Source organism: Myotis myotis, unplaced genomic scaffold (assembly GCF_014108235.1).
Source record: "Myotis myotis isolate mMyoMyo1 unplaced genomic scaffold, mMyoMyo1.p scaffold_m19_p_1, whole genome shotgun sequence".
Taxonomy (NCBI): Eukaryota; Metazoa; Chordata; class Mammalia; order Chiroptera; family Vespertilionidae; genus Myotis; species Myotis myotis.
The window spans coordinates 159,086,753-159,099,444 of record NW_023416313.1 but is presented as its reverse complement, the minus strand read 5'-3'; the positions used below and the strand labels follow the sequence as shown (position 1 = coordinate 159,099,444).

Sequence of the window (12,692 nt, the reverse complement as noted above, 5' to 3'; positions counted from 1 at the left end):
AATGCCATTTAACAAAGAAAAATCAACCAAAAAAATGAGTTCGCGTGTCACCTCTGACACGCGTGTCATAGGTCCGCCATCACTGTTATAGAAGATAGTCAAGATATGGAAGCAACCCAAGAGCCCATCAAGAGATGATTGTATAAAAAAGCTGTGGTATGCCCTGGCCAGTGGTTAGAGCATCATCCCACAGACCAAAGGGTGTTGGGTTCAATTCCTGGTCAAGGGCATGAACCTCGGTTGCAGGCTCAATCCCCAGCCCCAGTTGGGGTGTGTGCGGGAGACAACCAATCGATATGTCTCTCTCTCACTGATGTTTTGCTCCCCCTCCTCCTTCCCATCCATTCTGTCTAAAAAGAAATGACTGGAAATCCTCAGGTGAGGATTAATAAACAAATAAACAAACAAGCAAGCAAGCAAGCTATGGAATAGCACTCAGCAATAAAAAAGAATGAAATCTTACCATTTGTGACAGAATGGATGGACCTGGAGGGTATTTTGCTTAGTGAAATAAGTCAGACACAGAAAGACAAATACCATATGATTTCACTTATATGTAAAATCTAAAGAACAAAATGAATAAACAAACAAAACAGAAACAGACTCACGAATACAGAGAACAGATTGATAGTTGCCAGGAGATAGGCATTGAGGAACTGGGTGAAAAATGAAGGAATTAAGAATTACTGATAGTTACAAAACAGTCACAGAGATGTAAAGTACAGCATAGGGAATCTATGTATATAAAAGCCTAAGCAACCGAATGATGGGTCAACTGGTTGCTATGATGTGCACCAACCACCAGGGGACAGATGCTCAATGCAGGAGCTGCCCCCTGGTGGTCAGTACGCTCCCACAGCCAACTTCCTTTGGCTGGCCAACATCCCGTGGTCACTCCCCCCAGCCGACCAGCCTGCCATGGTCCCTCCCCCAACCTGGCCGGCCCCGATCAGCCCTGATCAGAACTGGGAGAGATGGCCCAACTGGCCCCGATCTCCGGCCAGGCCTAGGGAACCCACCTGTGCACGAATCCGTGCACCAGGCCTCTAGTCCTATATAATAAAAGCCTACGTGGCGTCACGCCCTTGCACGACGTCCTCGCGCAACAGTGTCACAAGATGGCTGCCACAAGATGGCCGTGCACACAGCGGAGGCAGGGCCCGGTGGCCACTCCACACAGTGAGGCCTGGGGGTCCTGCAGCTCTGCATGGCACGGAGGAGGTCGGTCCTGGTGGAGGAGGCGGGTCACAGCAGGGGAGGGCAGTTGGGGGCCATCAGGCCAGCAGGGGAGCAGTTAGGCATCAATCAACCCGGCAGGGGAGTGGTTAGGGGGTGATCAGGCTGACAGGCAGAAGCGGTTAGGGGCAATCAGGCAGGCAGGCAGGAGAGCGGTTAGGAGCCAGCGGTCCCGGATTGTGAGAGGGATGTCCAACATCCACCGAGGGGTCTCAGATTGGAGAGGGTGCAGGCCAGGTTGAGGAACAGCACCCCCCTCCCGCCCCCGTGCACAAATTTCATGCACTGGGGCTCTAGTATAGTCAATAATATTGTAATAACTATGGATGGTGCCAGGTGGGTACTAAAAATATCAGGGAGAGCACTTTGTGAACTTTATGATTGTCAAAGCACTGTGCTGTACATCTGATACAAAATAATACTGAATGTAAACTGTAATAAAAAAAGAACAAGAGCCAGTCTAGCTCAGTGGATAGAACATCAGCCTGTGGACTGAAGGGTCACAAGTTTGATTCCGGTCAAGGGCACATGCCCAGGTTGCGGGCTCGATTTCCAATAGGGGGCATGCAGGAGGCAGCCAATCAGTGATTCTCTCCCATCATTGATGTTTCTCTCTCTCTCTCTCCCTCTCCCTTCATCTCTGAAATCAATAAAAAATCCTATATAATAGGCTAATATGCAAATTGTTCCCGACTGAGAGTTCGACTGCGAGTTAAACCAGGAGTTCAACCAGAGGGCGGGGCCAGCCGGCCAACCGCCCATGCATGAATTCATGCACTGGGCCTCTGCTCCTATATGATAAAAGCCTAATATGCTAAGTGTCCAGTCGTCTGGTGACTGGTCGACTGTTCAACCAATCAAACATAATATGCTAATGATATGCTAAGGCTTCTCAATCGCTTGCTATGATGTGCACTGACCACCAGGGGTCAGACAGTTGACCAGTCAATCAGTTGCTATGATGTGCGCTGACTACCAGGGATAGATGCACCCGACCGGTAGGTTAGCTTGCTGCTGGGGTCCGGCCAATCGGGACTGAGCAAGATGGGCCGGACACGCCCTGGAGCCCTCCTGCAGTCTACCTTGGCTGGCCAACCTTCCACGTCCCTCCCCAGCCAGCCGGCCCCGATTGGCCCCAATTGGGACTGGGCAAGACGGGGCCAGACACACCTGGAGCCCTCCCACGGTCCCTCCCCAGCCCCAATCGTGCACTGGTGGGGTCCCTTGGCCTGGTCTGTGCCCTCTCGCAATCTGGGACTCTTCGGAGGGTGTCAGTGAGCCGGTTTAGGCCCGATCCTGCAGGCCACTCCCCCTGGGAGGGCACCAGACCCAGAAGTCACAGCTGGAAAGTGCTACTGCAGCAGCGTGAGCCTCTCCCCATTGGGACTGATAGGGTGCAAGCCCGCAGCAGGCGCAGTGGGGCCAGGATGAGCGGGAGCAGCAGGTAGGAGCTGCAGGCGGTGTTGGACTGCGGGTTTCGGCCTGATCCCCGCAGGCCACCCTGCAGGCCACCCCACCCATGCACAAATTCGTGCACCGGGCCTCTAGTATATATATTTTAAAAAGGAAACCCAAAACACTAATTGAAAAGATTTTCTTATAAGTGAAAGTAAAAAAAAAGGAAGAAAGATTAAAGAAGCCAAAGTAGAATGAGCACTCAGAATTATATGTTCTCCAAAACTATTTGCATTGCATCCATCAACAAAATGTACTAGAAGCCATTATTTACTGAGCACAATATTTTTGGTTTTTTCCAGAGAGGACGGGAGAGAGAGAGAGAGAGAGAGAGAGAGAGAGAGAGAGAAGAAACATCATTAATGACAAAGAATCACTGATCAGCTGCCTCCTGCATGCCCCCTACTGGGTATCAAGCCTGGAACCCAGTAATGGAACCTGACCAGGAATGGAACCATGACCTCCTGATTCATAGGTCAACACTCAATCACTGAGCCATGCCAGCCAGGCTGGGCACAATATATTTAAAAAACACATGATAAAGTTCTTGCCTTTAGGGAGCTCTCAATTTAGAAAGGACATTAGTAAATAATTACAATAGAAGGTATAGAGCAGGGGTGGGCAAACTTTTTGACTGGACTGGAGGGCCGGAACAAAAGCATGGATGGAGTGTTTGTGTAAACTAATATAAATTCAAAGTAAACATCATTACATAAAAGGGTATGGTCTTTTTTTTTTTTTTTAGTTTTATTCATTTCAAACGGGCTGGATCCGGCCCGCGGGCCGTAGTTTGCCCACGCCTGGTATAGAGGGATGATTTTTCTGAGACAAGTGATTCCAAACTTGAGTCTTGAAAGACAAATAGGAATTACCAAATAAAGAGGGCTACAGATTTATGATAAAGCAAGTATGATAGAATATTAATTCGAGAATCTAGTTGAGCATTCACTATATGACTATATGAGCATTCACTGTAAAACTATTCCCACTTTCAGTATATTTTTAAAAATTTTTTAATAAAACAAAAAAGAAGAATGAGAACTAGCTGTCTAGGCAGAGGGAACATCATATGTAAATACTTGCAGGTACCAGAGTTCATGTCTTGCTTGGGGAATAGTAAGCAATTCTAATTGGTGAGACATATGTGTGAGAGTAGCAAGAAAGAAGGCTGCAAAGTAAATAGGGGTTAAAAATCATGAGTGCCAGCTTACTCGAGTGTTTGGATTTTAATCTGAAAACCATGGCATGCTTACTTGTTCATATTCAATAGAGAATCATTTATGATGTTCTCTCTTCATATGACTAACAAAGTTCCTTACTATTAACAATATCACTGAAAATAGTCATCTATAAAGCATTTATACTAGAAACTTACCTGAACTATTTCATTCCCATCTCTCAGATCCCGAAGAGGACTCCTTGGGGGTTTCAAAATCTAGAAGTAAGGGAATTGTTGAAGAAAATCTGGCATATCTATTAATAATCAGTTCATTTCAAGTTATACCATAAGTAGAAAGGTAGAGATGCTAAAATTCCTGAAAAAACCTCTCATATTCCTCAAAATCATACTGTTCAGTGCTATGCTTTGTGGCTCATGTAAATATTTGGTATCAAATAGGAATATCTTCTCCCTCCTGCCTACCTTCCCCAATTATTTTTCCAACTCTGATCCCACGTGGTCTGGGTAAAGCTCATTTCAACCTAGGGTACAACATGTAGCCCTGGTCTAGAACAATCTACACATGATATTCTCTCAGCAATAGTGATTGGTTCAGGAATGAGGTCTTGACCCATATCAAAATAATTAAGCCAAACGATTCAACCCTGAGTTGTTTTTATCTTGAGGATATACACACTATTTTTCCATGTAGGACTTGAACCCGGAAGTAGTAAGCACACAGAACCTGTCTAATAATGGAGATTACCCAGAGAAAGCAGTCAGAGTAGAAAAAGTGAAAGATTATCCCAGTACTGATTATACTGTTGGAACCCCTTGTCAGTAAATCATGCCTAAAGTCATGATTTTGGATTTTTCAATTTCATTAACCCAATAAATTTTTAGCTCAAATCAGTTTAAGTTGGATATTTTTGGGTCTTGCTATAGCTTTGTATATCAGTTTAAAATATATATATATAAAATAATAGTTTCTTGATTTTTAGAGAGAAAGGAAGGGTGAGGGAGAGAGAGATAGAAACACCAATGTGAGAGCACATTGTAGGGAAGCTGCCTCCTGCATGCCTCCTGCCGGGGGTTGAGTCCACAAGCCCAGCATGTGCCCTTTACCAGGAATAGAACCAGCAACTCTTGGTGCATGGAAGGATGCCCAACCAACTGAGCCACATGGGCCAGGGCAGCTTAAATCTTTTTAAAAACAGTTTTATTAAAGTACTAGTAGCCTGGTGCACAAAATTCGTGCACATTAAAAAAGAATTAATTGCTCTAACCTGTTTGGCTCAGTAGATAGAGCATCAGCCTTCGGACTCAAGGGTCCCGGGTTCAATTCCGGTCAAGGGCATGTACCTTGGTTGCAGGCACATCCCCAGTGGGGAGTGTGCAGGAGGCAGCTAATCAATGTTTCTCTCTCATCGATGTTTCTAACTCTCTATCCCTCTCCCTTCCTCTCTGTAAAAAATCAATAAAAAATATTTTTTTTAAAAAGGGAATTAATTAGCAGAGATATTTTAATATTGCTATTTGCCCTTTCTCTATAATAGAAGTGTGAGAGATGAAAGAAAATTAGTAAAATGTATATGAAAATAATATATAAATTTATTAATAAACAGTAACAAAAGAATATAAAAACAACAGAGGCATGATACAAAAACGACAAAAACATGATATGAAAACAAAAACATGATATAAAAACAACAGTGATGCAAACAATGACTGATAAAGTGATTAAACTTATTCTAATATCTCCCTGTACACCACATTAAGAGTGGAAACATTTTCAGAGTGCTTGACTAATTTCCCTTGTGATGAAGTATTTAGAACTTTAACTGTAACCTCACATACTCTTCAAACTCGAGAGAAAGCAACATATAACTGACCATGTGTGAAAACGGGTTCAGGTAGGAATAAGCCTACTTTGTCTAGAGTTTGTCCTTGTGATTTATTAATAGTCCTCACAAATGCTGGCATCACGGGAAACTGTCATCGAACCAATTTAAATGGGAGGCCAGTGTCAGATGGGGACAAATTAATTCTTGGAATCAGAACAACCTCTCCCTTTGCAGATCCTGTTAATACTTCAGCTTCGATGTTAGCTCGTAATATTTTAATAATAAATCTGATACCATTACAAAGACCCCATTTACTATTGAGATTTCTCAATAGCATGATGATTGCACCCACTTTCAATTTTAATTTATGACACGGCATTCCCGCAGGAGTAATACTATAAAGAAATTCAATGGGAAAATTTTCCGTTTCAGCATCATCTGTGGAATCAATGGAATCATCACTCAAATATGTGTGAAAATCTCCATCGAGTATATCCAAAATTTCTTCATTTAATTTTTGAACATGCTCATTTTTGGACAAAGAACTGCACATTTAGATATATTTTTAATATTATCTATAGATATAGTATTTCCAAAGATAGCTTCAATAATAGACCCATTACAAATCATTCCACTTCCACGCTCCGCTCCGAGGGTGGGTTCCTGCCTGAAACCTCGCCCTCCAGGAAACAGCTGGGGGAGGGCGCAGCCATTTCCAAGACGACCCCTGCAGGACTGACTTCCTTCCGGTTGGTCGCACTTCTGGCTGTGATATTACACCCAGGGTTTTTATATAAGTAGATAATTTATATAGCATACAATTCATAAAATTACCATGAAATTAATGAAATAAAAAATTTTAATGTATTTATAGAATTGTGAATCAGGTTAAATATCTGAGTCTATATAGAAAGCAACAGAAGCCAGTGGGGGTAGGATGGTGATGCCACAGTCAAAATTACTGTTGTATATAGTCTCATTCAAAAAATGTTAACAATTAACTTAAATATAAGTATTTCTTACTGAGGAATGTCGTCTTCTAACAGGTCTCTCTGTATTGTCACTGAAAGAGAAAAAAAATTTTATATAGACACCGAAAGAAGAATGAATTTTCCAAAGTCCACATTATCCCTTACATGCTTTTAAATTGGCCATCACTTTCACTTAACAAACTTGGCATTACTTTCACTTAGCAAAATTTATAACACTAAATTCAATATTTATAGTCAGAGTGTTTTAACCCTTTGTACACCATAAGCATCTATAGACACAAGCAGTGGACCTTCCCCACATGACACTGAGCCTATAGCTGCAAACTTCGCATATCAACTCTGGTTGCCCAATTTTAAAATCAGACTTGTTAGTGACATCTCTGGGTTTGTAAAGAAAATTATGGTAACTTAAATTCGTAAATATTCCAGCGCATATGGAAGAAATTTCAATATAGATATATAGGGTTGTCATTCAGACGTGCAAGAGATAAACACTGAGACACTTGAGAATTTATTTTTGTTCATTGTGACACTTGAGATTTGTTTGTGTTATCATGAATTTCATGCCTAAAATGGTAAACACGGTGTGCATTCTTCATTTTTTTTTATAGATTTGGTCTTTGGAGCATCAACAAAATTTAGTGTTTTTGAGGCTTTTCATGTCGACGGTTTATTTTTATTTTACGCTCACTTTTGCTGATATTTCCATAGAATTGAAAATTATTATTTTATTACTGAATTTATCACTGTAATATATTATATTGTGCAAATAAAATTCAATTCCCATAAACAGCATCAGATGAAGAAATAATTGAACCAAGCACCTCGCAAGAAGAAGATGACATCCTTTATTCAACTTCAGAGTCAGATGATTTTTTTAATTACATTCAAAATATTGTGGCATGTGGGGATGGTTTCCGTTTTGGACGTGTGGTAGTTAACTGGTTAAAATACATATTGTATACTACAATACTGTCTCTTAAAACACAGTACAACATAATTTTAAATATTTACAAAGGTACAATTTATAAGATAAATGGGCTCTAAATCAAGAGATTCTAGTTTTCATTTTATTATTGTGTGATTTTTTTAGAACAGGTTGTAAACATTCAAATGCCTATGAAGGCAAAGCATATACTTTAGTAAGTGCAAGAAAAATAGGTGGGATGGAGACTATAATGGAGAGTTCCTGACTAGTCTGAAGGTCATAGCCATTATTCCACCCAGGTTAATTGTTGCCAAGCATAAATATAAATCCAGTGTAGCCACAGCTGATTTTTCAAGAGAAGCTGAAAATCTAATTGTTATATGAAATTTTGAAATTTGGCAACTAATTCAAAAATTAAAAAACCCATCTTAAGGAAAAAAAATTATGTCTCTGATTGTAAACAGGCCACCAGTTTGTGATGCCAACTTTAGACAAATCCTTTCATTTCTTTATGCCTCAATTTTCTCATCCTTAAATTGAAGAGATGAGACATGGTCTCTAAAGCCTATCTCAGTGTTGACTCTAGATGAGTTTATATAAAGATATGGCAAGGAAGACGTATTAATAACTTCTGAAATCTTTTTCCATTCTCTTCCAGGGGAAAAAAATAAATGTTACAAAGTCAATAGGTCCTACTAGTTGAAGAAGTATCTTTTCTCTGATAAAGTTTAACACTTTTAGAGGCATTAAATGAACTTACTTTTCTTCATTAGTCTCTGAAGACATCCCATCCATTTTTGAAGAAAACCTTTTCTGTAACAAACACAATATTAGAAAAGGTGAGAAAGAAGAGAAAGTACAACTCATGAAGAGATTAAGAGCAGATATTTTTGTTGTTAATCCTCACCCGAGGCTATGTTTTTCCATTGATTTTCAAAGAGAGTGGAAGGGGGAGAAAGAGAGAAACACCTATGTGAGAGAGACACATGGATTGGTTGCCTCTGGCACACACCCTGACAGGGGCTGGGGACTGAGCCTGCAGCTGAGGTACATGCCCTTGGCTGGAGTGCCCCTGACTGGAATCGAACCCACTCTTCGGGCTGACACTCTAACCACTGAGCAACCAGCTAAGGCTAAGAGCAGAATTTTAACTTCAGTATTACTTTCTGGGGAAAGACAGAAGAAAAAAAAAAAAGGATGAAAAGCTACACTATGGGGCCATAAGACCAGAAATTTTGAGGAGTTTAAATTATACACTCTATTATTTTTTTTTAAATATATTTTATTGATTTTTTACAGAGAGGAAGGGAGAGGAGAGGGATAGAGAGTTAGAAACATCAATCAGTTGCCTCCTGCACACTCCCCACTGGTTATGTGCCCGCAACTAAGGTACATGCTCTTGACCGGAACTGAACCTGGGACCCTTGAGTCCGCAGGCCGACAGTCTATCCACTGAGCCAAACCGGTTATAGCTATATACTCTATTATAATCAACACTTCTGGAAAATTATATTTAAAATTATCTATATATATAAAAAGCCAGTGACCGGAACGCTGTAACTACAGAAACGACTGGTTGCTATGATGCCCACTGCGGCCAGCGAACCGGCCCGATCAGCCTCTCCCACCCCGATCAAGGACGGGGCAGCTGGCCAACCCCCCCAACCCCCCCGCGGCCCCTTCCCTGGCCAGCCCTGCCCCTGATTGCCTCCCCGCTGCCCCCGACCCCAATAGGGTGCAGGGCTGGCCAGCCAACTTCCTGCAACCCCTCCCAAAGGCCAGCTCCGCCTCTGATGGGCCCTCACCACCCTGATTGGCCCGCAGCCTCTCCCCCCCACCAGCCCCGCCCCTGACTGCCCACCCTACCCCAATAGGGTGTGGGGCCAGCTGGCCAACCTCCTGCAGCCCCTCCCCCAGGCTGGCCCTACCCTTGATGGGCTCCCCCACTCCGACTGGCCCGCAGCCCCTTCCCCCGGCCAGCCCTGTCCTGATGGGACCCCAATAGGAGCGGGCTGGCCAGACCCCATGCATGCACGAATTTGTGCACTGGGCCTCTAGCATTTAAGATAAAATCAGTGACTAACTCTGAATGGGATGATATGGACTTTAGTGGTTAAAATAAAGGTTTGCCCTAGTTTATAAAAATTTATGGATTGCATAATAATTCAATCCCAAAATAAAGTTAATTAGGTATCAAACTAGATTTGCATATTATGCATGTTGATCTTATGAAAATATAAATATTCAGCAAAACTATTTTAAGACACGAAAATAATGTTTTAAACAGTGCAGCTGATGCCCTAACTGGTTTGGCTCAGTGGATAGAGCTTCAGCCTGCGGACTCAAGGGTCCCAGGTTCGATTCCAATCAAGGGCATGTACCTTGGTTGTGGGCACATCCCCAGTAGGGAGTGTGCAGGAGGCAGCTGATCAATGTTTCTCTCTCATCGATGCTTCTAACTCTCTATCCCTCTCCCTTCCTCTCTGTAAAAAAAATCAATAAAATATATTTAAAAAATAAAAATAAACAATGCAGCTGATTACACTTACAATTCCACTCAATGAGTGATTGTCTTGGAAAAAGTGTGAAATAAGAGGCATAACCTGACATTTCCTCAATTGGTCTTAGCTCTTCCCTAGCCATTACTATATGAGATTTTTACTTTATGCATTAACTTTTGAACCTCACCCCTGGGTAAGAAAAACTTCCATTAAAAAAAAAAAAAAGAATACTAGAGATTTGACTCAACAATATTAACATTTCTATTACAATACTAATGAATACATATACTCAAAACTGTTAGAATCCATGTTCTTATTTTTAGCAATAAATAAAAATCCTGTTATTTAAAAGATAACTTATTTTATATGCTTGCATCCTATGTAACAAAAAAACAATTTAGGAAATGATTCTTCGTAATACACCTGAAATTCAAACTGAAATAAAAACATTTATTTTTTAATATCAACTTATTCAATCAGCTATACATATATATGAGGGCATTTATTAGGATTTGATCTCTGACTCTCTCATTTTGTCCTCCATTACTTTCTGCTCATCCATTCTTCTGGTATTACTTACCCCCTTGTTCACAGACAACACCCATATCTAGTTAAAGTAATATTTTTAAATTTTAGTTTTTTGTACATAGTATAAGAAGTTGATTGTACAAGATTAGTTTTTATAAAGCATCTTCAATTTCCTCATTTCCCCAAAGCAACCACTTTCACTACTTTTAGCTAACTATTTTGTATTTTAAAAAAGCTCTTTCCTTGCAACCACCTCCATCTAACATACACAAGCATCCACCCAACCCCACCATACACAGATAAATACAATACAAGAAAAGTTGCCCAGCCGGTATGGCTTAGTGATGGAGTGTCGACCTATGAACCAGGAGGTTCAGGTTGGATTCCGGTCAGGGCACACTGATGCCCGGGTTGCGGGCTTGATCCCTGGTGTGGGGCATGCAGGAGGTAGCTGATAAATGATTCTCTCTCATCATTGATGTTTCTATCTCTCTCTTCCTCTCTGAAATCAATTAAAAAATATTTTTTAAAAAAGAAAAGATTACACTACATTAATATAAAAATCCTAAATAAATAGCAAAAAGGAGCTAGCAATTTGTAAAAAGGATATATATCGTGGTCATGCTGGTTTTATTCCAGAAATGCAAAATTGATTTAACATTAGAAAATTAATTTTATAATTAATCATACTAACAGATTAAAATAAAAAAATCATATGATCATCTTAACCAATAAAAAAAGTTTGATGAACTTTAAACATCCTTTCATGTTTAAAACAAAAGAAAAACTTGAGGAGAAACCATGATGGCGGAATAGGTAAACACCGGAGTTTGCTGCCTCGAACAACCACTTCAAAAATACAACTAAAAGACGGAACAGACATCATCCAGAACCACAGGAAGGCTGGCTGAGTGGAAATTCTACAACTAGAAGGAAAGAGAAAAGCATACCGAGACTCAGAGGAGGCGCAGTGCAGAAGTAAAATACTAAGGTACAGAGGCGCACATGGAGCGGGCTGGCGGCTGAGGGAGTGGGTGTCGTTTTTAATCGGGAGGGAGTCTCAAGCTCTGAGCTCCAGTTCCAGGCGAGTCTCTGGGGACCCAGACTCATATGGGAGAAGGGGGACTGTCTGGCATCGGTCAGAACTCGAGGGCAGCTTTCTCTCAGAGGGGCTTGCAGCAATTGCTGGGACACTGAGAAGTGGGGCTTCCGAGAGCAGCCATAACTGCTAGCCCCGCCCTGTTGACCCATGGGACCCGCCCCGCCCAAGCCCTGCAGGGAGGCTTTTGCTGGGTAGCCTAAGGCAGAGGCTAGATTAGCACATCCCTAGAGATCCAGGAGCCAGGGTACCCAGAGGTCAGAGTGGGACCATCCAGTTTGCAGCTCCGTGGAACCATAAAGGACACACTCAGGGGGCAGACTCAGTGAGCACCAAAGCCGCATTGAAGCAAGTCTTACCCCGGAGAGGTGTCTCCAGCACAGAAGTTCTCCCACTGCAGACACAGCTGATTCTCACAGCCAATTGGCCTGGAGGTCAATTCCTCCCAGTGATAACTACAACAATCAAGGCTTAACTACAACAAGACTGTGCACAAAGACCACAAGGGGGTGCACCAAAAAGTGTCCTCCTCAGGTAATTGGGGAGGCTGAACCACTGGGCCCTAGAGGACACTTAGCACAGAAAACCACTTTCTCAACACAGGGAAGCATAAAAATGCGGAGACAAAGAAAAAGGACACAAATGACAGAAATGGAGGAAAGCAAACTACTGGATATAGAATTCAAAACCACACTTTTAAGGTTTTTCAAGAATTTTCTAGAAACCGCCGATAAACTTAATGAGACCCTCAAGAAATCTAATGAGACCCTCGATGTTGTGATAAAGGACCAACTAGAAATTAAGCATACACGGACTGAAATAAAGAATATTATACAGACTCCCAACAGCAGACTAGAGGATCGCAAGAATCAAGTCAACGATTTGAAATACAAAGAAGCAAAAAACACCCAACCGGAAAAGCAAAATGAAAAAAGAATCCAAAAATAAGG

The 12,692-nt window shown here is 41.8% G+C and overlaps 1 protein-coding gene across 6 annotated transcripts in view; it reads right to left on the bottom strand.

The window, feature by feature from the left end:
- KNL1 (kinetochore scaffold 1) overlaps positions 1–12,692 on the bottom strand; it is a 68,223-nt gene that overhangs the window by 49,565 nt on the left and 5,966 nt on the right. For all 6 annotated transcript variants that reach the window (XR_004965797.1, XR_004965796.1, XM_036297431.1 and 3 more), the window contains exons 2-4: positions 8,375–8,427; positions 6,718–6,757; positions 4,067–4,126 (exon numbers count right to left, since the gene is read on the bottom strand). Coding sequence is in view for 4 of the 6 variants with exons in the window: in XM_036297431.1 (XP_036153324.1) it covers positions 4,067–4,126; positions 6,718–6,757; positions 8,375–8,409 (135 nt within the window). In the remaining 2 variants the exon portion in view is untranslated. The remainder of the gene's footprint in view (positions 1–4,066; positions 4,127–6,717; positions 6,758–8,374; positions 8,428–12,692) is intronic.